Consider the following 27,671-nt stretch of genomic DNA (forward strand, 5'->3'; position numbering starts at 1 on the left):
GTAGAAATGATTGTAAAGTCAAGACGGCTCAGATGTGGGATCTGAGCCGAGGATGTCGTTGTGGCTTGTGCAGCCCTTTGAGACACTCGTGATTTAGGGCTATATAAGTAAACATTGATTGATTGATTGATTGAAGACAGCCATGACATGATGTTCTTTACAAGTGTATGTACACTTTTGACCAGGACTGTACACTATCACCTTTCCATTGTTATGGTGCATTTAAAATGCAATCTTGTTTAAAAAGCACAGCTGTTTCAGGTCTTGTGACTTGGTGGTCTGGCAATTCAGTTTAAAACACCATATTACTTGTTGACTGCGTCATGTTTCCATGTGTCCTACTAAACTTAAGACCGACATAGTTTTGTAATATTTGTGTTAGAAAGGGTTTGTCTGTTTAGTCAAGGGCTATTAAGGATTCCAACAGAATACCACAAAATATCTGGCTACGTAAAATCTTCTTCACCATCACTTTTGCATTTCTACATCAAGTCCACAGCTCCTAAAGTTGTACATTTTCCAATTTGCCCAGATATGTAAACCCAGATACAGGACATTGAACCCTAGGACATTGAAGCTCCCTCTGGCCACACCACAGTGTAGCTTCCTCTAGATCAGGGCTTGGTAAACCACATGTGGCTCTCCCTTTGTTTTCTTTAACAGCGTTATGAAGGAATTGTGCATGTTTTGTACTGTACTTGTGGACACATTATACGGGACACACTTCCTGTGTACAGTCTGTCAAATCAGTACGCCTCTACCATACCAAATAATCCAATTAAAAAAATAAAAAAAGTATTATAAATTCATGTACCGTTGTATGATGTGTATTACTGTACTTAAAGTTTCTTACAACAAAATAATATTGCTGATTATTGTGTGTGCTCACATGTCAACACACTTTACACACCAGCTTGTTTCTTCTCTAGAAAACTGAGACCAGTGCCTTTTGATTTCATTTTATTTGTTGAATTATGTTTCCTGACTAAGATTCAGCAGTTAAAAACAGTAAGTTGAGGAGGATGTTTTGGGTTTAAGATAAGTTGACATGTTATATCTTTAGCACTACCAATTACTACAACAATGGTCCATGTTTGTTTTCTTCATGTTTGTGGTCTTAGGTTGTTTTTTTAGATCCTTACTCCAGCTATAGAAAATAGTTGATTATGCATCAACATGTTTCTTTAATTGCTGTATTGACACTGGAGGAATGCTAGTTGACTGCTTATTCTGTCCCACACAAAGAGGTGTGCATTTTGTGGTGAACTATGTAGCCACAGCCTCAACTTGTAAAGTGGGTCAGCCACCAAGTCAATGTTATTTCCTTCAACAGTCGATTCCTGGAAGGTAAATGCAAACCTTTTTTGACTTGTCTCAAGCTCCAAAAGTGGTCTGCAAAAGGAGACGGAAAATGTTTCTTTGGAGGCAGTGAAGTAAAAATATGTTGTCTGAGATATGGAAAGTAGCATTCATGACTGGAGGATATTGCTGTTTCTCAATATTGTTTGGCTCCATAAATCTTCCACTTTTTTCTTTTCTATGATGTCTTAATCATAGTATGTTAATGTAAATATGTATTGTACATCAGTGCTTTCATGCTGAAACCTCGTACGGTTTTACTTTAGACTTAGACAAACTTTACCGATCCACAAGGGAAATTGTTCCACACAGTAGCTCAGTTACAAACTTTGCAGGTAATAAAACACTAGCATTAAAGTACCAGTAGAATGGAAAAACAAGTTACCACTATATCGTGTTTATATCTGATTTATAACACTTAAAGACTTAACAAAGGTTGTAAGTAAATAGATACAGTATGTCTTTGAGAGCCAACAACGATTACTTTAGGAACAATTATAATCTAGAACCTTGTGTTTTTGAGCCTGAATATAAGGAGGATGAGCAATACGTTTTTAGAATCCACTCGACATCCATTGCACCGGTCGCCCAGGGGAGGGAGGCCCCCCCACATCTGCGGTCCCCTCCAAGGTTTCTCATTGTTATCCCATTGGGTTGAGTTTTTTCTTGCCCTGATGTAGGATCTGAACCGAGGATGTCGTTGTGGCTTGTGCAGCCCTTTGAGACACTCGTGATTTAGGGCTATATAAGTAAACCTTGATTGATTGATTGATTGATTGAGAATCTGTGTGATAAACTGATCCAGCTTCAGTGAAACAAGAAATACATTCTACGAACATAATGAAACACTTTCTGTACAATGTCTGCTCTCACTAAGATGCGGACTGGTAGAATGTTCTTATTTCCTGTTTAGATGAAGAATGAATCATAATCCACATGAAGAGTTGAAATGAAAAGTTGCTGCAGACTCTCGTCTTCGGTCTTGTCATGTCTTTCTCTCCATCCCCCCGGGTATAAATTGAATGTCACTGATGAACAACTTCTGGGTTTATGACTAAATCCTCCTATTATCCAGATGGGAGGTATGATTCATAATCTGGAATAACTTTGACTAGCCGAGATGCTGGCTCAATATAGGCAACATAAGCTAGATAGCTCTTTCTTATCAATGCGCCGCTAAAAATAGTTTGGCTGTGTTAGCGCTTATTATAACAATATTGCTCATATGTGGTTAATATTCAGGTCACGATATGTAAATAGAGTATTGTTTAGGATGGTTATTTGGAGGGCTATGTAGGCGCAATAGAGGAGACCCCCATTGACTCCATTGTAATTTTGTGTGAATGATAAACAGCATGTCGCTTTCCAACTTTTGCGTGATCTGCTGATTTAGTCAGAGTACAGACGTGACATCATCCAACTCCCAAAATTGTGCAAAACTTTGACAGTGGAAATTGTGCCATTTTGTGATGTTTAGACAATATTTTCACATACTTGGCGGATTGTAAATACAATCGGATATGGTTTAATGCAGTGGTTCTTAACCATGTAGCCATTGTTAGCCGCCAGCACCCCCTAGAGCCCAGTTTTTCAATCACTGTACTGCGGCACACTAGTGTACCGTGAGATACAGTCTGGTGTGCCGTGGGAGATGATCTAATTTCACCTATTTGGGTTACGAATATTTTTTGCAAAGCCGTAATTATAGTCTGCAAATGATGTGTTGTTGTTGAGTGTCGGTGCTGTCTAGAGCTCGGCAGAGTAACCATGTAATACTCTTCCATATCAGTAGGTGGCAGCAGGTAGCTAATTGCTTTGTAGATGTCAGAAACAGCGGGAGGCAGCGTGCAGGTAAAAAGGTATCTAATGCTTAAACTAAAAATAAACAAAAAGTTGAGTGCCGCTAAGAAAAGGCATTGAAGCTTAGGGAAGGCTATGCAGAACTAAACTAAAACTGAACTGGCTACAAAGTAAACAAAAACAGAATGCTGGACGACAGCAAAGACTTACTGTGGAGCAAAGAAGGCGTCCACAAAGTACATCTGAACATGACATGACAATCAACAATGTCCCCACAAAGAAGGATAAAAACAACTGAAATATTCTTGATTGCTAAAACAAAGTAGATGCAGGAAATGTCGCTCAAAGGAAGACATGAAACTGCTACAGGAAAATACCAAAAAAAGAGAAAAAGCCACAAAATAGGAGCGCAAGACAAGAAGTAAAACACTACACACAGGAAAACAGCAAAAAAGTCCAAATAAGTCAACTTTAGCCTACTACTACAACCATATTATTTACCAGCAACATAAAGTGAAACAGGTGTCCTGCCACAGTCAGTAACAAATAAACAGAAAACAGTAGTGGTGGTAGATAGACACAGAGCTTCATCAAACATCTGATCCACTGAACAAAGAGCTCCAAAAATCTTGAACTTTAGACTGCCATCAGTTTTACTCCCTACACTTAACCATGTGTTTCCTACTGCCTGCAGACTTTGCACCCTTTGTTATATACACATGTTATGTTTCTAATATAAATACATTTAATAAAGTCAAATACAAATAAGGCAACAAGAGAAGTATCCTACACTTCTCTTTTGTAAAGTAAATGTGAACAGCCGATACGGGCATCTACATCAACTATATGATTTGCCTGAGAAGCTGGAGAGGACAAAAAATAAAAAATAAAAAATAAATGTTATTTTTTTTATTTTTTTTATTTTATTTTATTTTTTTAAATTTTATTTTATTTTTTTTAATTTTTGGCGGACGTAATTCTTTGGTGGCGGGCCGCCACAAATAAATGAATGTGTGGGAAATTTGTATCCATCCACCCACCTCTGTTTACATTGAAGATGTCTATCTTAGTGGTTAGCATGGTTTATTGTACCCTCCCACGGTGTTCATCTACCCCTGGTACTCCAGTGATAGTTCTTTATTTGCCGCCATGGAGGCGAGGATTGCTGACGTACTTACTGTAGATGCAACTTTGCACAGTTGGCTGCTAACGTACATATTGTGTATCGCACAAGCCCTAATTCACACTCTCTTCTTAAATAGTTTTAGTTGATTGGCAGCTGAGACTTTGATATCCATCTTCACACACAAGTTCCCTGCAGCGATGTGAAGTTTGTGTGGGATTTATTGAAAGTACAGCAACATTAAGTGCAGTTTAACAGGACGTTGCATTGCGACTTCCTCCCTCAGCTTCTCTTTTATTCACTTCAGTTCAAGACAGGAATTCTCTGACAAAAATATCCACTTTAGAAGCCTGCTGGTAAAATGAAATATGAGAGTAGTAGTGGCTAATAGCCATTGTGACTTTGTCCACAGACATAAGGATGTTTGAACACTTTGTTGACATGTTTTTCCTCCATTCGTGCATATTTTTAATTCTGATTCTTGTGTTTTCCTGTGATTTTATACTTAACGTCTTGATTACAATGACAATAAAGCTTTCGTTTGTCTGCAGATCTTTTTTCTGGTAGCCAACAACCCTTAGAAGAAAACAAATGTGTTAATTTTCTCAGTCATTAGAATCCAGATGTTAATTGCCATGCTTTTATTTTGGATCTTCCATTAGTGGACTTGAAGTCACATGTAACGCTGCGCAACTTGACATCTTATGTTGCTGATGAACTTCAACAGAGTGGCTTTTAAGAATAGACTAAGGGGAGAAGTATTGCGGAAAGAGATGATTCTAGATTGTACCGAATGTCATTAAGGCTGAAACGACGCGTCGACGTAGTCGACGTCATCGGTTACGTAAATACGTCAACGCCGTTTTTGTGCGTCGACGCGTCGCATAATGACGTCACACTACCGTCATGGCGAAGCGCAAAGCAGACGATCAAAGAAGACGATGTGAGCGGTGCGAGCGAGGGGGGAAAAGCATGCCAAAAGTGGTCAAAAGTGTGGAAGTATTTCAATACACAGCCTAATAATGTTGTTGTATGCACACTGTGTCGAGCGGAAATGGCCTATCATAGCAGCACAACGGCTATGAACCAACATTTGAAAAGAAAACCATCAACTAGTCAATCGTCCGCGCGAGCATACGTTGTCATCATTACACAAAAACATGAATGTGTCATTTGTATCTGCTAGGGGTGTAACGGTACGTGTTTTGTATTGAACCGTTTCGGTACGGGGGTGTACCGAACAAGTTTCTAAGCTAAAGCTAAAGTCTTAACAAGCTGCTTTGCTCCGTCTGCCTCTGTCTCAGCCGGCAGCATTGTCCCACCCACACAACCATCTGATTGATACACACGCAGCATTGTCCCACCCACACAACCATCTGATTGGTACACACGAAGCATTATCAGCCAATCAGCAGTGCATATTCATAGCGCATGTAGTCAGCGCTTCAGCGTGGAGCAGATAAGTGTTTAGCAGGTGAGCATCAGGCAGCGGACTCTCCCCAAATGATAATAAACACCTCCCAGTCAACTACTAGTAACATCACTATGAGCCCGTTGACCTTCTAGAAACTTAAACTGGAGCTCAGCTCACTCGCAGTCCTGGCTTGAGGTGAAGGCTAATTAGCTCTCAGTTCCAGCCACATCGACCCCTTCTGAGCGCCTATTTTCAGCTGCTGGGAATATTGTAAACAAGAAAAGAACCAGAGCATGTAGACATGCTAACCTTTCTTCATTACAACTGTTAGACACTCACTGGAATGAGTAGAATTGGTTATTGTGTACTGTGTTGGACTGGATGTTTATTTTGCACATTTTAAAAGCAATACTTAATGTTTACAGTGCTCCAGAATATTTAGATTGGCACTTTTTTGTATTGGATGTTTATCTTTATTTTTGCACATTTTAGCAAATAAGCAATACTTTCACTTTTGTTGAAATGTTTACACTGTTACAGAATATTTCGTTTTGCACTTTTTTGTATTGGATGTTTATCTTTATTTTTGCACATTTTAAAGCAAAATAAGCAATACTTTTATTTTTGAAATGCTTATACTATTGCAGAATATTAAGATTTGCACTGAATGTTGACTTTTATATTTGCACATTAAAAAGCAAATAAGCTACTTTTAATTTTGTTAAAGGTTAAAAGTTTTAAATGTTTACATTGTTACAGAATATTTTGTCATGTTGTTGTCAATGTTGACTGAGTGGCCATACTTCTTTTTTTTTGTAAATAAAAGCCATGCCTTTTGAAAAAACGGGCCTACATTTATTTTTTCATCTTCATTTTGAATAAAAAAATAATCGGTAAAAGAAAAATAATCTATAGATTAATCGAAAAAATAATCTATAGATTAACCGATTAACCGAAAAAATAATCTATAGATTAATCGATAGAAAAATAATCGTTAGCTGCAGCCTTAAATGTCATGACTGGTTTTTATTGATTATTGACTATTTTAGTGATTATGGGACAAGCAGTACAAAATGGATGGATGGTACTTTTTCATCACTTATTGTTTGTCTTTGGTACACTAATGTGTATATTTTAGGCCATTGGTTCTTTGTTTTATTTTTGCAAAAATATATACCGTATTTTTCGGAGTATAAGTCGCTCCGGCCGAAAATGCATAATAAAGAAGGAAAAAAAACATATATGAGTCGCACTGGAGTATAAGTCGCATTTTTTGGGGAAATGTATTTGATAAAAGCCAACAGCAAGAATAGACATTTGAAAGGCAATTTCAAATGTCTAAAGAACAGTGAACAACAGGCTGAATAAGTGTACGTTATATGAGGCATAAATAACCAACTGCTATGTTAATGTAACATATTATGGTAAGAGTCATTCAAATAACTATAACATATAGAACATGTTTACCAAACAATCTGTCACTCCTAATCGCTAAATCCCATGAAATCTTATACGTCTAGTCTCTTACGTCAATGACATCAATAATATTATTTGATATTTGACGCTAATGTGTTAATCATTTCACACATAAGTCGCTCCTGAGTATAAGTCGCACCCCCGGCCAAACTATGAAAAAAACTGCCACTTATATTTCGAAAAATACAGTATATATCTATTTTTATATTGCTCTTTTTATCTTTGGTATGAACATTATTATGTAAACTCCAAGTTATTGGGGTTTTTTTTTGGTTCTTTGTTGTTGCTATTTTTGTATTACAACATTTTATTATTTGTTCATGTTGTACTGCATTGTAATCTTTTGTTTTGTGATCGTGTGATGTTGTTTTGCCTGGACCCCAGGAAGAATAGTCTCCACTGTGGTGTAGACTAATGGGGAGCCTTAATAAACTCAATCAATCAAGTTCACAACACCACAAGAAAAACAGACACATGTTTCATAGAAGCGACCCCTTTGGGTGCCACCATGTATGTTCATGTCTATCTACACTTATTAGGAACACTAGTTTTCTACTTGCAAAAATCAACTCTGGAACTGAAAAATCTAGTTTTGATGTAAAATGTTTTGTATATTCATAATAATTAATAAATATGATTTATTCTTATGAAGAAAAAAAAGATTTTAATTTTTCCCTTTTATATTTTTTGATGTCTAAGCTTCTGTTTTTTTTTTTTAGATTCAATCGTTTTTTTTTTTAAAGTTAAATTTTTTTCTTTTTCAGTTCCCAATCTTTTTTTTTTAGATATAGTTGCATAAACGTCATAAGGTAATTTTTAGTAATAAGAACTCAGTAGACTGATGAACTGGTTGACTCAACATACAGTGGTGGTCAAAAGTGTACGTACACGTGTAAAGAACATCATGTCATGGCTGTCTTGACTTTACAATCATTTCTACAACTCTTATTGTTTTGTGATGTAGTGATTGGAGCACATACTTGTTGCTCACAAAAAAAATTCATGAAGTTTGCTTCTTTTATGAATTTATTATGGGTTTACTGAAAATGTGACTAATCAAAAGTATACATACAGCAATGTTAATATTTGCTTACATGTCCCTTGGCAAGTTGACCTGCAATAAGACACAAGTGACCACAGAACTTTCCTCCAGAAGGTCTTATCTTTGTCCATGTGATGTCAGATGAAACAACAATGGAGCTGTTTGGCCACAATACCCAGCAATATGTTTGGAGGAGAAAAGGTGAGGCCTTTAATCCCAGGAACACCATACCTACCGTCAAGCATGGTGGTGGTAGTATTATGCTCTGGACCTGTTTTGCTGCCAATTAAACTGCTGCTTTAAATGGCACAATGAAAAAGGAGGATTAGCTCCAAATTGTTCAGGACAAGCTAAAATCCTCAGCCCGGAGGTTGGGTCTTGGGCGCAGTTGGGTGTTCCAACAGGACAATGACCCCAAACACACCTCAAAAGTGGTAAAGGAATGGCTAAATCAGGCTAGAATGAAGGTTTTAGAATGGCCTTCCCAAAGTCCTGACTTAAATGTGTGGACAATGCTGAAGAAACAAGTCCATGTAAAAAAAACCAACAAATTTAGCTGAACTGCATCAATTTTGTCAAGAGGAGTGGTCATAAATTAAACCAGAAGTGTGCCAGAAGCTTGTGGATGGCTACCAAAAGCGCCTTATTGCAGTGAAACCTGCCAAGGGACATGTAAGCAAATATTAACATTGCTGTATGTATACTTTTGATTAGTCACATTTTCAGTAGAGCCATAATAAATTCATAAAAGAAGCAAACTTCATGAATGTTTTTTGTGACCAACAAGTATGTGCTCCAATCACTACATCACAAAAAAACAAGAGTTGTAGAAATGATTGACAGCCATGACATGATGTTCTTTACAAGTGTACGTACTCTTTTGACCACCAGTGTATATCAGACTGACTTCTCCCTGACCACGTACCGTACCACAGTACAGTACAGTACAGTGGCTACTACAGTGTACACTTCTAATACCCTTCCCTTTTTGTGTGTGCCCTCCTGAAGATGCTGAAGATGAAGGCGGTCTGCTGCCACAAGTAAAGCTGCAGTGTAGAACCAACAGTCCTGACCTGGCAACATACGAATGGCCCAGGGAAGCCACAAGATTGACATTCAGGTTTTGCATCACCTGCGCCAGAAGTTCCCTGAAGTCCCAGAGGGTGTTGTGTCCCAATGTGTTCTGCAGGTAGGTAGGTTTAAGACCTGTCCCACAAGTATTTTGGATTAGGGTTGTACGGTATACCGGTACTAGTATAATATCGCGGTAGTAATGAATCAAAAACGGTACTATACTCTGTTTGAAAAGTACCGCTTCCCGGGCAGGACAGTGCGTCGTCACGTGGTGACATTGCTGGTTGTAGGAGCAGAGGAGCATGTTGGGCAGCGCACACACACAGAGTACTTACAAGCAGACACAGTGTGTAGACAGAAAAGGGAGAATGGACGCATTTTGGTGTAAAAAGTCAAGATAAAAGTGAAGTTATAACACTGAAACACCCTCAGGAAGAGCTGCTTTAACACATGCAGCTAACATCCATCCACAGTGTTTTAGCTACTTCTAAATCACTAATCCTGGTCTCCATGGCGACAAAGTAAGTTTCTTACAAGTACATTATCACTGGAGGATGAGGAATAGCTAAACATGCTTCACTACACACCGTAGGAGGATACAATAGCTCACCACCGTCACAATGTAAACAAACGCCATGGGTGGATCTACACCTGACATCCACTGTAATGATACCAAGTACAAGAGTGTATCTAGTCGATACTACTATGATTACATCATTATTTTTTATCCTTTTTAAAAAAATTCATATTATGTCTATAAAGTCAGTAAATACGTCCCTGGACACATGAGGACTTTGAATATGACCAATGTATGATCCTGTAACTACTTGGTATCACATCCATACCTAAATGTGTGGTATCATCCAAAACGAATGTCAAGTATCAAAGAAGAGAAGAATAAGTGATTATTACATTTGAACAGAAGTGTAGATAGAACATGTTGAAACGGAAAATAAGCAGATATTAACAGTAAATGAACAAGTAGATGAATAATCCATTTTTACAGTTTGTCCCTCATAATGTGTAGAAAATAATAGTTGTATAAATGACACAATATGTTACTGCATACGTCAGCAGACTAATTAGGATTTACTTACTACTAAAAGACAAGTTGTCTAGTATGTTGACTATTTTATTTCAGGACTAAATGACAATAATAAACATATGTTTCATGTACACTAACATTTGTTGTTACAATAAAGACAATAATGACATTTTTTGTGCTCCCCTTTATTTAGAAAAGTATCCAAATACATTTTGGTACCGGTACCAAATTATTGGTATCGGGACAACCCTACATTGGATCAGGAATCAAAAACTTAGTTAATTTGTTAGTTTTTGTTAGAATGTCCAGTTAAAGCTGGTTACCGCCATCTTTTTTGAAGATAGGCCACCACGTTCTTCGCTTTGTGTTCAATGTTGTCCCAAATGTTTGTGCTGTTAAAAATACACATTCATACAAATGTGATGTCACCAGCCATCTTTCAAACATCAGCAAAAACGTATACGCTAAACAAATCTCAATAATTGAACCAACTAATTAACAGATTATTCGATTACTAAAATAATCAAAAATTAGCATTTTTACATGGCGTTTCAACTCCTTGAAATTTGGTCATCACAACTACAACAATGATGTATGCTACAATTAAACAGCTATTGTGTAGAAAGTACAATACTTACAGGATAGCTGGGTTGCATATGACGGACCATCCCCGTGTCTGCAGTGATCACTTTGTAAAGTGTTTGTTTGAACATTTGTGATGCATTTGTGTTTGTCTCCTACATTAGTAGTGTTTGAGAGCAGAACTAAACAAAGAAAGACACAAGATCACATTAGTTGTGGTTGCTATGCCAACTAGAAGACCTGCTTGTGCAAATAAACTAACATCATGTTAAGTCCTGGTAATAAATATTGTGATTGTTGGTTCAATCCACCGTTGTTTTGTGGTCCATTTTCATAACAGAAACTAAAAGTTTAGTTGTTGAGCAGGAAAGCCAAGTGGAGCCAACCTGATGGAGCTTGAGAGGTGCTGCAAAGAGGAATGGTTGAAAGTGTCCAAAGATAGGTGTGCCAAGTTTGTGGCGTCGTATTCAAAAAGACTTGAGGCTGGAATTTCTGCCAAAGGTGCATCAACTAAGTATTGAACAAAGGCTGTGAATACTTATGAGATTTTAGATTGTGGCTGGAGCTGGATTTTGTCTCTGTCAACATTTTTGTCTTGTTTTTGTCGATGAAAAGTCTCAAATTGTTCATTGTTTTCATCAAAGTGCATTTGTTGTGAGTCGTTATCGTCCTATCTTAGTCACTTAAAATAAGGTCCTTGACGATAACTAAGACGAACATTTGGAGTCGACAAATAAACACTGATTGTCTCGTAGAGTTTTGAGGGGACACGTGAATATATTCCATTTTGGAATAAGGCTGTACCATTTAAAAAGTTTCTACATCCATGTCTCATTAGGTGTATAATTGATGTTGAATTATAAAGAAATGAGCAACTCAAAGGTATTTGTTCTGTCCCTCTCTTAGAATAACAACAACTTAGACGCGTGCTGTGAATACTTGTCCCAGGTCAGTCCGGGCTACCTGTACAGTGAAGAAGGAAACCTCAGCTTTACTGAAGACCCCAGCTTGAGCAGGCTTGGCAATCACATGACCCAGCTGAACCTGGGCCTGCAGTCTCACAATGTGCATGTGGCCCCGCTGCGGGACGGCCTGAGAATGAACGGCAGCCGGACTCTGGCCCACAGCCTGAGCGACGGGCCTCTGCAGACCAGCCAGGCCCCGAACACTGACTTTTTTCAGCAGGAGCCCCAGTCTGCTCCGGCGGAGGGGCCCAACAGTCTCAATGTGTTTACCGCAATGGAGCCCTCGCGAAAACCCCAGCCTCCGAAGCACCTGGGACTCTACCCTCTGGGGGTGAAAGGAATGAGTGTGGGTTCCCAACAGACCGCACGCTTCAACCCCATCACAGTGACACTAGCTCCGCACATTCAGACCGGCCGCAACACTCCTACTTCTCTACACATACATGGCGGGCCACAGTCGGGTCTGAGCAGTCCACAGGGTAACTCCATCTACATCCGGCCCTATTTGAGCCAGTGTGGTACGATACGACAGCAGCAGGGGAACCGGACCCAGTACAGTCCTACTTCTCAGCCTCAACAGCAGATCTATCAGATCTCGCATCCCTCGTCGTTGTCCGGCTCATGGTCCGGCCTTCAGCAGGCCCCACATACCTCACAGCACCACACCCAGGGCCACCAGACATCTCATGTCTACATGCCAATCAGCTCTCCCACTAACTCCCAGGCACCCTCCGTCTTTCCTTCTGGCGTCGCCTCCTCATGTTCGTCTTCTTCCTCGTCCTCCGTCATGCCCGCTTCGCTCTCGGCCGTCAGCCAGTACAACATCCAAAACATCTCCACCGGCCCGCGGAAAAATCAGATCGAGATCAAACTTGAATCTCCTCAAAGGAGCAACTCCAACACGACCACCGCCGTGCTGCGAACCGGCGGCGGCTCGCGCTCCTCCTCCACCTCGTCCTCTTGTCCTTCCTCCTCGTCCGCGACCGGAGTGTCCACCGTCCCCAGCACTCCTCTCTCCATCGGAGGCTCGGGTCTGAGCCGTAGCCAGCCCACTGTTTACATTTCTGCCAGCCCGCCTGCTGCCGCCACCACGCCTTCTGAGGAGGCCTCAGCCGGAGCCCGCTCGCAACCCAAGTTTTACATTTCAGCCAATCCCTCTGGTGACGACAGTGGGGGGAGGAACCCTCCTACAGTCTACATCTCAGCTAACCCTCCTTTGCAGGGGGGGCCAGGTGCCAGGAACATTGGGGGCCAGGTGAGCATGGGGCCCGCCTACATCCATCACCATCCACCCAAGTCCCGGACCTCTGTAGGAGGGGGAGGCACGGCTTGTTCCCCACGCGTGGTGGTGACTCAACCCAACACCAAATACACTTTCAAAATCACTGTGTCCCCCAATAAACCCCCGGCAGTGTCCCCCGGGGTGGTCTCGCCTACGTTCGAGCCCAACAACCTGCTCAGCTTACCCTCAGACCATCACTTTGCAGAGCCAGACCCCCTCCATCTCTCAGACCCACTGTTGCCACACAAGGAGAGACCGAGTGAGCCTCGAAGACTCAGCATGGGCTCTGATGATGCGGCATACACACAAGGTAAGTCCACTCACACACAATAATAACCATAACGTGTGTGTGTGTGTTTACCCTTCTTGAGACATAAAAGGAAAAGTATCTTCCATATGAGGACCGGTGAACAAGTTAGGACCGAAATCATGGTCCCAATACGGAAAAACCATTGCATCTAATAGAGAATGTCTCATTTGCACCCCTGCTGGTGACATCCATCAAAGTGAGGGTGGTCCCAAAAAGGAGGGATTTGTCACATTGACTGTGTGTCGCTTTTAAATGTGCTCCCCCCTCTGGTCAACATATGAAATAACAAGTGTGTGTAACAAACATTAATACCAATAAATAAATATGTATATAGAGACATACTGTAATAACTTGAAGTAAATAATGAAGATTAAAAACCAATTACAAACAAAAAAATCACACAAAAGAAGAAATGAACTAAAAGCAGTCTTTTTCTCACAATGTGTCGACTTTTGTCTTATGAAATTGGGAACAATTTCTCATATTCTTTCTTGCAGCATTTTCTCGTAAAATTTGTACTTTTTTAATTTAAAATTATTACTTTTTAATGCAAGATGGTGACATTTGTCATATAAAATTCTGACTTTTATCACAATAGTGCAAATTTTTTTGTTGTTCTTGTAAAATAGCGACATTTTTGGAGTAAAATGATGACTTGTCATAAATTTGCCAATTTCCGATTATTATAATATTGCCAAAGATTTCAAGTTTTCTTATAAAATTGTGACTTTTGTCGAGTAAAATTACGACTCTTTCCATAAAATTGCCAAAATGTTAAGCTTTTTTTGTAAAATTGCGACTGTTATTGAGTAAAATTCCAACTTTTATCATAATGTTGCACAAGTCTTCTGTTTTTTTTGTAAAAGTTTGACTTGCGTTGAGTAAAATGACAACTTTTATTATAATACTGCCAAAATTCTAAGTTTTTCTTGTGAAATTGTGACCTTTTTTATGTGAAATTCCAACTAATTTTTCACAACAAGCTTGTTTGTATTTGCATAGTATGTATATATTATTAAGAGACATTATCTCAAGAAGGTAAGAAATACAAGAGTGTGTGCGTGTGTGGGTGTGTGTGTGTTCTTGTATTTCTACCCTTCTTGAGACAACAAGGAAACATACCTTCCATATGAGGACAGATGAACAAGTTATGACATAGTAATAGTAGTAATCATGGTCCAAATATGAAAAAACCATTGCATCTAATAGACAATGTCTCATTTGCACCCCTGCTGGTGACATCCATCAAAGTGAGGGTGGTCCCAGAAAGGAGAGATTTGTCACATTGACTGTGTGTCGCTTTTAAAAGCGCTCCCCCTCTGGTCAACATATGAAATAAGTGTGTGTAAGAAATTGAAATATGCCCCCTTTGGCCAACATTAATAAAAAATAAACAATTATGTATATAGAGACATAATGTAATAACTTGAAGTACATAATGAAATGTGCTGACACTCGTGATATCGCCCTGTCTCTGCTTTGTCTGCGTCAAGGTACTCGATGTTCGCCCTTGGCAGTCAGCAGGCCGGGTCTGGACTCAAACACTGATATGAGACGACTCGCAATCTTGGATTGCAAGTTGTCCCTTTGCACAGATCGAAAAGTACAACTTCAGCACAATTGATAATAACTACAGCAACGGCCCTTAAGCATAAGAGTTGTGTGATAACTTATACATCATTATTCTAACACACAGATAGACAGACAACATTCACGCTCACATTCCAAATAAAACATCCATCCATTTTCTACCGCTTGTCCCTTTCGGGGTCGCGGGGGGTCGCTGGAGCCTATCTCAGCTGCATTCGGGCGGTGTCCAGGGTGTACCCCGCCAAATAAAACATGTCATTTGCGATTGATAATATCTTAGAATGTACAACCATTGAACTATGTCATGAAAAGAGCAAGAAAACGTTGGTCAATAGTATATATACAACACCCAAGTCAAGTATGTGTGAGGACTGGATTAAGGCAACCTTCATGAGAATCAGGCAAAACCTAATTTCCGTCCATGGTGACTTCAACATTGACCTTTTCAACGCTAATAAGCAAAAAGGCCATTGATGACATTACACAGTAGAGGCTAAAAGTGTGGACATTGTAGATTGTCACATCAAAACTAGGAATGAACACATGTGGAGTTATGTACTTAACAAAAAAATAACTGAAAACATGTTTTATACTCTAGTTTCTTCAAAATAGCCACCCTTTGCTCTGATTACTGCTTTGCACACTCTTGGCATTCTCTCCATGAGCTTCAAGAGGTAGTCACCTGCAATGGTTTTCACTTCACAGGTGTGCTTGAAGCTCATGGAGAGAATGCCAAGAGTGTGCAAAGCAGTAATCGGAGCAAAGGGTGGCTATTTTGAAGAAACTAGAATAAAAAACATGTTTTCACTTTTTTTGTTAAGTACATAACTCCACATGTGTTCATTCATAGTTTTGATGTGACTATCTACAATGGAAATAGTCATGAAAATAAAGATTGAATGAGAAGAAGGTGTGTCTAAACTTTTGGCCTGTACTGTATAATTGTGCTTACTCAAGGTGCAACGATACAGGAAACCCACACTACGGTCTGTATCAGCTTTTAGGGTTTTGCTTCTTTTTCAGTATGTTTTGTGGGGCTTAAGAGAACAACTTGTTTTCCTCTCAAAGTTATTGATTTTTTTTTGCTTGTCATCACAAATATTCTGCGGTTAAAGTATCAGTGGTGTAGTGAATACTATAAGACTTGTATTTCAAGTTAACATTTACTAAACACCGCTTTCAAATGGTAAATTATTCTTTGATGTATTGTATACACCAGTGTTTCTCACCAGTGCTTTGGCAAGCAGTTATCCAGATTGTGGAGTTTTTTCTAGATATATTTAATCCAAGCACATTAAAATGCAGTTTGAATTGGAGGTACTGTAAAATAATGTGTAGCAACACATAAAACAAGATAAATGATTACTTCAGGAAGATATTTTTATCTGCTAACTCAAAAAGGATGTCATGTCTGCAGAGTTTCTAGTACATGTTTTATCAGACAAAAAAAATGTCAAAATGCTTTTTTTCCTGATGAAACTAGCGGGTGTGTTTCTTCTCCAAGTCAGGACAAATAGAGTAGTTCAGTCAGCAAAACATTCTGTGCCAGACTGCCTGCGAGTCTGCATTCAGGGCAGGATTAACGGCGAGCTGCAGTGAAACTAAAGTGTGTCACTAAAGGCCTTCTCAATGTTGTTCAACTTTTATGTCAGTCTTATTTATTGATGTATTTCAGCTGTGTGAGTGGAGAGGCACGACACTAAACAAACATTCATTTTGTGGTGACTTTCAAGGATTTCCTGCGAGAAATAGACTCCAGAAAAGTATGTATGCAAGTAAAAATTCAGATGTATTAAAGATTGCGCGAGCACAAACTTTGCAATCAATGTGGACTTGATCTCAGGACTCGGCTTGACATGGCATGCCCACACCACACCCAGGTTGCACCCCCTTTTAAATACCCAAACCATATTGAAAGTAGCAGTGTGCTTAAAGGGGAACTGTACTTTTTTGGGGAAATTTGCCTATCAAAAAATGCTTGCAAGATGCAGCTAATGGTAGTCACTGTTGTAGCCTTCAAGCTCTCTAAAACAACTTCAAAACTCTCTGTTTTATATATAAATCTGAAAATCTATACATTATGTACTAACAGACACCTTCATAACAATATGTAATATGTACAATATACACACTGCAAGTATATATATAATGTAGTAACAGACACCTTCATAACAATATGTAATATGTACAATATACACACTGCAAATATATATACAATGTAGTAACAGACACCTTCATAACAATATGTAATATGTACAATATACACACTGCAAGTATATATATAATGTAGTAACAGACACCTTCATAACAATATGTAATATGTACAATATACACACTGCAAGTATATATATATAATGTAGTAACAGACACCTTCATAACAATATGTAATATGTACAATATACACACTGCAAGTATATATATAATGTAGTAACAGACACCTTCATAACAATATGTAATATGTACAATATACACACTGCAAGTATATATATAATGTAGTAACAGACACCTTCATAACAATATGTAATATGTACAATATACACACTGCAAGTATATATATCATGTAGTAACAGACACCTTCATAACAATATGTAATATGTACAATATACACACTGCAAGTATATATATATAATGTAGTAACAGACACCTTCATAACAATATGTAATATGTACAATATACACACTGCAAGTATATATATAATGTAGTAACAGACACCTTCATAACAATATGTAATATGTACAATATACACACTGCAAGTATATATATAATGTAGTAACAGACACCTTCATAACAATATGTAATATGTACAATATACACACTGCAAGTATATACATAATGTAGTAACAGACACCTTCATAATATGTACAATATACACACTGCAAGTATATATATGCAGTGTGTATATTGTACATATATATATTATACATATGCGGGTCTAAATTGCTGTGGTCCAGGAACTACAGTCTGAAATAAAACAGAGAAGGTGTGACAAGGTGAGGTGGAAGTGTGATGTACACGGCCAAAACACACCAGAGATTAAAATGATATAGTGGCTTCAAGTGGGTCATCCCTTTTCTCTCACCGCTTCATTCAACTTCATTTGTAGTTGTAAACATACTAGTTATGCTTTTCATGCCCCCACCAATAGATGGTTGCAGGTCTGTGTGACCCCATTGTTGTCTGCACATAGTCAAGTCCGCTCTTTGCCAGCTCCTTTCCAGAGTAAAAGTCTGATTGTAGAGCTGTAATAGTCAGGTGTTTTATGCCTCTGTCAGGTCTGAATTCTTTTTCCACTGCTTCTTGCCAAGGAGATAATTTGACATAGTGGGCTCTTTGGCAGGCTTCAATGTTAGTTGCAGTCTGATAAAAGCCCACAACCTCACATTGCAAGAGACAATATTGTGAGTCTTTGCCCTCCACTTCCACAGACCAGTGGATCCTATCAAGACTTTTCTTATTCAGCCTTTCACTTGTGGTTGTTACCCTCCAGGGAGAGGGTGGTCACAACGCCGCTGACCCTCATCAACCCACTTCTTCAAAATATCACCCCTGGTCTGTTCTTGAGTCACATGGAAAGTTGTCGCTACGTGGCTGTAAAAAGTCTACGTCCATTTCAATCTACATGTATTTGTCACGGAAGAATAAGGTGAAGTGACTAGTCCAGTGTTTTTCTACCTTTTTGGAGCCAAGGCACTTTTTTTGCGTTGAAAATATCCGGAGGCACACCACCAGCAGAAATCATTCAAAAACTAAACTCAGTTGACAGTAAAAAGTCATTGTGGCAATTGTTGGATATGACTTTAAAGCATAACCAAGCATGCATCACTATAGCTCTTGTCTCAAAGTAGGTGTACTGTCACCACCTGTCACATCACACCCTGACTTATTTGGACTTTTTTGCTGTTTTCCTGTGTGTAGTGTTTTACTCCTATTTTGGTGGCTTTTTCTCTTTTTTTGGTATTTTCCTGTAGCAGTTTCATGTCTTCCTTTGAGCGATATTTCCCGCATCTACTTTGTTTAGCAATCAAGAATATTTCAGTTGTTTTTATCCTTCTTTATGGGGACATTGTTGATTGTCATTTCATGTTCGGATGTACTTTGTGGACACCATCTGCTCCACAGTAAGTCTTTGCTGTCGTCCAGCATTCTGTTTTTGTTTACTTTGTAGCCAGTTTAGTTCTGCATAGCCTTCCCTAAGCTTCAATGCCTTTTCTTAGGGGCACTCACCTTTTGTTTATTTTTGGTTTAAGCATTAGATACTTTTTTACCGTGAGATACAGTCTGGTGTGCCGTGGGAGATGATATAATTTCACCTATTTGGGTTAAAAATGTTTTTTGCAAACCAGTAATTGTAATCCGCCAATGATTGTCACACACACACTAGGTGTGGTGAAATTTGTCCTCTGCATTTGACCCATCCCCTTATGAGCTACCTGCTGCCACCTACTGATATGTAAGAGTATTACACGGTTACCCTGCCCAGCTCTAGACAGCACCGACACTCAACAACAACACACCATTTGCGGATTACAATTACTGGTTTGCAAAAAACATTTTTAACCCAAATAGGTGAAATTATATCATCTCCCACGGCACACCAGACTGTATCTCACGGTAAAAAAGTATCTAATGCTTAAACCAAAAATAAACAAAAGGTGAGTGCCCCCAAGAAAAGGCATTGAAGCTTAGGGAAGGCTATGCAGAACCAAACTAAAACTGAACTGGCTACAAAGTAAACAAAAACAGAATGCTGGACGACAGCAAAGACTTACTGTGGAGCAAAGAAGGCGTCCACAAAGTACATCCGAACATGACATGACAAACGTGCCATATAGTGAAACCACACTAAACAACAATAACAAACACATTTTGGGAGAATATTTGCACCGCAACACAACATAAACTCTACAGAACAAATTCCCAGAATTCCCTGCAGCGCCAACTCTTCCGTGACGCTACAATATAAACAAATGCCATGGGTGGATGTACACCTAACATCCACTGTAATGATACCAAGTCCAGGAGCATATCTAGTGGATACTACTATGATTACATCGATATTTTTTAGCATCACAAAATCTTATTTCGTTTTTTATTTATTTATATTATGTTAATAAACTGAGTAAATACGTCCCTGTACACATGAGGACTTTGAATATGACCAATGTATGATCCTGTAACTACTTGGTATCAGATCCATACCTAAATGTGTGGTATCATCCAAAACTAATGTCAAGTATCAAAGAAGAGAAGAATAAGTGATTATTACATTTGAACAGAAGTGTAGATAGAACATGTTCAAACAGAAAATAAGCAGATATTAACAGTAATGTAGATGAATAATCCATTTTTACGGTTTGTCCCTCATAATGTGTACAAAATAATAGGTGTATAAATGACACAATATGTTACTGCATTCGACTAATTAGGAGTCTTTGTTTGTTTACTTGCTACTAAAAGACAAGTTGTCTAGTATGTTCACTATTTTATTTAAGGACTAAATGACAATAATAAACATATGTTTCATGTACACTAACATTTGTTGTTCAAATAAAGACAATAATTACATTTTTGGTGGTAAGTATCAAAATATATTTTGGTACCGGTACCAACATATTGGTAAGGGGACAACCCTAGTACCAGTACTGCACACTGAGGAAGTACAGGTTAAACAAAACAAAACCCAGAAGAACATTGAGACTCACATCTTTTTCACTCGGGTTAACACATTTTGCTAGACCACCCTATGTTCTGTAGATGTTGTTTTGAGCATAGAGTTGAGTTTGTGTCCTACAAAGTTGATAGGCCCGGTTATGTAGCTGTTTGGAAACCACCTGTGTTTATGGTTTTCAGCATTGTTGGGCCATCAGAAGGCCCGCATGGAGAGGCTTTGGCATGAGCTGGAGCTGAAGAAGAAGAAGCTGGAGAAGCTAAAAGAAGAGGTCAGTGAGCTGGAGAATGACCTGACCAGGAGACGGCTGGAGAGATCCAATTCTGCCTCCCAAATCCCTTCGGTGAGCCTCTTTTACACGTTGCCATCACCACTCCTTGACTATTTCCAGGTAGATCCCAGATGTTTGCAAGCTTGAATGTGAATCCCTGGGAGGTTATGAGGCTGGAGGATGTTGACGCTTGACTTAAAAAGCTGAACAAGCAGTAGTTGGATACTTCTAAACCACGTGATAATGGACAGATGGCGCAACATAGATAATACCATAGTGATTATTAAACCATCATTTTCTTCACTGAAAGATATACTGGAGAAACTAAATCAGAGTCCCATCACCATGCTTGCTTCTGCTAGCAGTTCTTTTAGATTTAGCTGACAACGTTGTTTCATTGATCAGCCTTTTCTAGAAAAAACTCACAAGCAAGAGCTCAATTAATCCGTTTTTCTAGGGCAGTGTTTTTCAACCTTTTTTTAGCCAAGGCACATTTTTTGCGTTGAAAAAATCATTAAAAAACTAAACTCAGTTGACAGTAAAAAGTCGTTGTTGGATATGACTTTAAAGCAGAGGTCACCAACGCGGTGCCCGCGGGCACCAGGTAGCCCGTAAGGACCAGATGAGTAGCCCGCTGGCCTGTTCTAAAAATAGCTCAAATAGCAGCACTTACCAGTGAGCTGCCTCTATTTTTTAAATGTTATTTATTTACTAGCAAGCTGGTCTCGCTTTGCCCGACATTTTTAATTCTAAGAGAGACAAAACTCAAATAGAATTTGAAAATCCAAGAAAATATTTTAAAGACTTGGTCTTCACTTGTTTAAATAAATTCATACATTTTTTTACTTTGCTTCTTATAACTTTCAGAAAGACAATTTTAGAGAAAAAATCCAAACTTAAAAATGATTTTAGGATTTTTAAACACATATACCTATTTACCTTTTAATTTCCTTCCTCTTCTTTCCTGACAATTTAAATCAATGTTCAAGTAAATTAATTTTTTTTATTGTAAAGAATAATAAATACATTTGAATTTAATTCTTCATTTTAGCTTCTGTTTTTTCGACGAATAATTTTTGTGAAATATTTCTTCAAACTTATGATTAAAATTCAAAAAAATTATTCTGGCAAATCTACAAAATCTGTAGAATCAAATTTAAATCTTATTTCAAAATCTTTTGAATTTCTTTTAAAATGTTTGTTCTGGAAAATCTAGAAGAAATAATGATTTGTCTTTGTTAGAAATATAGCTTGGTCCAATTTGTTATATATTCTAACAAAGTGCAGGTTGGATTTTAACCTGTTTAAAACATGTCATCAAAATTCTAAAATTAATTTTAATCAGGAAAAATTAGTAATTATGTTCCATAAATAATTTTTTTAATTTTTTAAAAAAGATTCGAGTTAGCTAGTTTTTGTCTTCTTTTTTTCGGTTGAATTTTGAATTTTAGAGAGTCGAAATTGAAGATAAACTATGTTTCAAAATGTAATTGTCATTTTTTTGGTGTTTTTTCCTCTTTAAAACTGTTCAATTAAGTGTAAATATCATTAATTATTAATAATAACATAGAGTTAAAGGTAAATTGAGCCAATTGGCTATTTCTGGCAATTTATTTAAGTGTGTATCAAACTGGTAGCCCTTCGCATTAATCACTACCCAAAAAGTAGCTCTTGCTTTCAAAAAGGTTGGTGACCCCTGCTTTAAAGCATAACCAAGCATGCATCACTATAGCTCTTGTCTCAAAGTAGGTGTACTGTCACCACCTGTCACATCACACCCTGACTTATTTGGACTTGTTTGCTGTTTTCCTGTGCGTAGTGTTTTACTTCTTGTCTTGCCCTCCTACTTTGGTGGCTTTTTTCGGTATTTTCCTGTAGCAGTGTCATGTCTTCCTTTGAGCGATATTTCCCGCATCTACTTTGTTTTAGCAATCAAGAATATTTCAGTTGTTTTTTAATCCTCCTTTGTGGGGACATTGTTGATTGTCACGTCATGTTCGGATGTACATTGTGGACGCCTTCTTTGCACCCACAGTAAGTCTTTGCTGTCATCCAGCATTCTGTTTTTGTTTACTTTGTAGCCAGTTTTGTTCTGCATAGCCTTCCCTAAGCTTCAATGCCTTTTCTTAGGGGAACTCACCTTTTGTTTATTTTTGGTTCAAGCGTTAGATACCTTTTTACCTGCACACTGCCTCCCGCTGTTTCCGACATCTACAAAGCAATTAGCTACCTGCTGCCACCTACTGGTATGGAAGAGTATTACACGGTTACTCTGCCGAGCTCTAGACAGCACCGACACTCAACAACAACACACCATTTGCAGACTGTAATTACTGCTTTGCAAAAAAATATTTGTAACCCAAATAGGTGAAATGAGATAATCTCCCACGACACAGCAGACTGTATCTAAGTGGTTGAAAAACACTGTTCTAGGGTGTAAAACCAACTGTAGTTGTGTCTAGTCAGCCGTTATGGTGTCTCCCACTGAGTAACCAGAGCAGAGATAAGTAGGCAGGTGTTAACATGTGAGTCTCCAGCTCAGGATGGTCTCCCAGACCACCAGCATCTGACTATTGCATCGTGGCTAACCAACACACTTCCTGTCTCTTGTCTGTCAGATTGAAGAGATGAAGCAGTTGCGATGCAAAAACCGGTTGCTACAGATCGACATCGACTGCCTCACCAAAGAGATTGATCTCTTCCAAAAAAGAGGTATGAGTCTTTCTTACATCCGCCTGTAGGTGTGTTTGGGAATGGAGTGTGTAAGGTCAGTGGTCACATCCTGGCTGCACATGTGCCGCCATTGTAGTGTTCTTCCTGAATTGCATCCTGTAGTTGCTTGGTAACAAGGGATTTATTGGCCCCTTGGCACCTGCCCATGGTTCACAGCAATAAAGCCAGCTGGGGGAGACGTTCCCTTGTATGAAGAGCCTTCAAAAAACCGGATGCATGCAATGAATGTTATCAGTAATTATACCACTCCCCTGCCCCCGGGGACCACTTTCTAAGGAAAGTAGTGATAAGGCAGAGGAATTTATAGGAACATTACATTTCAGACAAGTCATTGTTTTGTCAATAATTCATGAAAAAAAAACATCAGTTCTCTTGAAGACGTTTGAGAGGAGTCCTTTAATTGTACGACTGCTGCTTCCTGGTAAATGGTTGATTGTTTTATTGAGAGTTCATGGTAGTAATGCTTGGCTACTCAACACATCACCGATCGGCATCTAAGCCAGGAAATAGCTGACACGACTGTTTTACTGGATGGATATGGACTGTGAAGAAGTGGTGGTGACTGTGAAGAAGTGGTGGTGACTGTGAAGAAGTGGTGGTGACTGTGAAGAAGTGGTGGTGACTGCAGCCACATGGACGTCAAAGAGATGTTGACTCTCTTGCAGCTCGGTCATAGTGACATTGATCCCTCCCACTGCAAACACCACTTCATCACGTCTCCACCCCCATCAAGCCTCTGCTCACCTTCACACAGTATGTAACCTGCCACACCAGAGATCAGACATCTGTATGCTAACACTGAGGACACGTACAGTACAGCCCCATTACATCCCTTCAGCAGATCACACTACAACCCAGACCTGGGCAAATGAAGGCCTGGGGGTCACATGCGGCCCTTTTTCAATCTGGCCCACCGGACATTCCCAAATCTTTTTTTTTTTTAGATGTTTAAGATGTAAAGTGTAGCTGCCATTATGATGTACACTCATGTTGTATAATGACCGGAAGTCTTCAACTATACTAAGTCTTGGAATATGCATGATGTACTAGTTACTATGGTCATCTAATTAGTTATTATGGTCATCTAATTAGTTACTATGGTCATCTAATTAGTTACTATGGTCATCTACGTCACAGCAGCTGAAGTAGGTGGTCAGCAGGATTGTTAATATATAGCCATTTTTGTTAAGTAGGTGGTCAGCAGGATTGTTAATATATAGCCATTTTTGTTAAGTAGGTGGTCAGCAGGATTGTTAATATATAGCCATTTTTGTTAAGTAGGTGGTCAGCAGGATTGTTAATATATAGCCATTTTTGTTGAAGTAGGTGGTCAGCAGGATTGTTAATATATAGCCATTTTTGTTAAGTAGGTGGTCAGCAGGATTGTTAATATATAGCCATTTTTGTTGAAGTAGGTGGTCAGCAGGATTGTTAATATATAGCCATTTTTGTTGAAGTAGGTGGTCAGCAGGATTGTTAATATATAGCCATTTTTGTTGAAGTAGGTGGTCAGCAGGATTGTTAATATATAGCCATTTTTGTTAAGTAGGTGGTCAGCAGGATTGTTAATATATAGCCATTTTTGTTAAGTAGGTGGTCAGCAGGATTGTTAATATATAGCCATTTTTGTTTAAGTAGGTGGTCAGCAGGATTGTTAATATATAGCCATTTTTGTTAAGTAGGTGGTCAGCAGGATTGTTAATATATAGCCATTTTTGTTAAGTAGGTGGTCAGCAGGATTGTTAATATATAGCCATTTTTGTTAAGTAGGTGGTCAGCAGGATTGTTAATATATAGCCATTTTTGTTTAAGTAGGTGGTAAGCAGGATTGTTAATATATAGCCATTTTTGTTAAGTAGGTGGTCAGCAGGATTGTTAATATATAGCCATTTTTGTTAAGTAGGTGGTCAGCAGGATTGTTAATATGTAGCCATTTTTGTTAAGTAGGTGGTCAGCAGGATTGTTAATATATAGCCATTTTTGTTAAGTAGGTGGTCAGCAGGATTGTTAATATATAGCCATTTTTGTTAAGTAGGTGGTCAGCAGGATTGTTAATATATAGCCATTTTTGTTGAGTAGGTGGTCAGCAGGATTGTTAATATATAGCCATTTTTGTTAAGTAGGTGGTCAGCAGGATTGTTAATATGTAGCCATTTTTGTTAAGTAGGTGGTCAGCAGGATTGTTAATATATAGCCATTTTTGTTAAGTAGGTGGTCAGCAGGATTGTTAATATATAGCCATTTTTGTTAAGTAGGTGGTCAGCAGGATTGTTAATATATAGCCATTTTTGTTGAGTAGGTGGTCAGCAGGATTGCAGGTCCTGGCAGTTCAGTCAAATCATGTATTTCTCTTCACTTCATAGGACCACACTTCAATCCCAATGTCATCCATAGTTTCTATGACAACATGGCATTTCTTGGTCCTGTCCCACCCAAACCAAAAGGTACTTGTCAATTGGCACATTTAGGAGGATTGCTTTGTCTGGCTGGCATCCAAATAGTTACGCCTACCTCGCCGAAAACCCAATGGAAGGTAATCTGATTGTAGATGATCGGCCATGGAGTGATGTACTTCTACACCACTACATGGAGTGATGTACTTCTACACCACTACATGGAGTGATGTACTTCTACACCACTACATGGAGTGATGTACTTCTACACCACTACATGGAGTGATGCACTTCTACACCACTACATGGAGTGATGTACTTCTACACCACTACATGGAGTGATGTACTTCTACACCACTACATGGAGTGATGTACTTCTACACCACTACATGGAGTGATGTACTTCTACACCACTACATGGAGTGATGTACTTCTACACCACTACATGGAGTGATGTACTTCTACACCACTACATGGAGTGATGTACTTCTACACCACTACATGGAGTGATGTACTTCTACACCACTACATGGAGTGATGCACTTCTACACCACTACATGGAGTGATGTACTTCCACACCACTACATGGAGTGATGTACTTCTACACCACTACATGGAGTGATGTACTTCTACACCACTACATGGAGTGATGTACTTCTACACCACTACATGGAGTGATGTACTTCTACACCACTACATGGAGTGATGTACTTCTACACCACTACATGGAGTGATGTACTTCTACACCACTACATGGAGTGATGCACTTCTACACCACTACATGGAGTGATGCACTTCTACACCACTACATGGAGTGATGTACTTCTACACCACTACATGGAGTGATGCACTTCTACACCACTACATGGAGTGATGTACTTCTACACCACTACATGGAGTGATGTACTTCTACACCACTACATGGAGTGATGTACTTCTACACCACTACATGGAGTGATGTACTTCTACACCACTACATGGAGTGATGTACTTCTACACCACTACATGGAGTGATGCACTTCTACACCACTACATGGAGTGATGTACTTCTACACCACTACATGGAGTGATGCACTTCTACACCACTACATGGAGTGATGTACTTCTACACCACTACATGGAGTGATGCACTTCTACACCACTACATGGAGTGATGTACTTCTACACCACTACATGGAGTGATGTACTTCTACACCACTACATGGAGTGATGTACTTCTACACCACTACATGGAGTGATGTACTTCTACACCACTACATGGAGTGATGTACTTCTACACCACTACATGGAGTGATGTACTTCTACACCACTACATGGAGTGATGTACTTCTACACCACTACATGGAGTGATGTACTTCTACACCACTACATGGAGTGATGTACTTCTACACCACTACATGGAGTGATGTACTTCTACACCACTACATGGAGTGATGTACTTCTACAGAACAAACTACAGCCACAATACAATGTAGGACTTTTGTATATGCAACTCTTGTGTTGCTGTTCCTGGGATTAAAGGCCTCACCTTTTCTCCTCCAAAC

General features: G+C 38.9%; 1 protein-coding gene across 1 annotated transcript in view; it reads left to right on the forward strand.

The window, feature by feature from the left end:
- Positions 1-27,671, forward strand: part of LOC133645898 (TGF-beta-activated kinase 1 and MAP3K7-binding protein 2-like) — a 55,450-nt gene that overhangs the window by 26,751 nt on the left and 1,028 nt on the right. The window contains exons 2-5 of the mRNA XM_062040829.1: positions 9,223-9,403; positions 11,822-13,472; positions 20,913-21,073; positions 23,620-23,713. Coding sequence (XP_061896813.1) covers positions 9,302-9,403; positions 11,822-13,472; positions 20,913-21,073; positions 23,620-23,713 — 2,008 coding nt within the window. The 5' untranslated portion in view covers positions 9,223-9,301. The remainder of the gene's footprint in view (positions 1-9,222; positions 9,404-11,821; positions 13,473-20,912; positions 21,074-23,619; positions 23,714-27,671) is intronic.

This window comes from Entelurus aequoreus, linkage group LG03 (genome assembly GCF_033978785.1).
Source record: "Entelurus aequoreus isolate RoL-2023_Sb linkage group LG03, RoL_Eaeq_v1.1, whole genome shotgun sequence".
NCBI lineage: Eukaryota > Metazoa > Chordata > Actinopteri > Syngnathiformes > Syngnathidae > Entelurus > Entelurus aequoreus.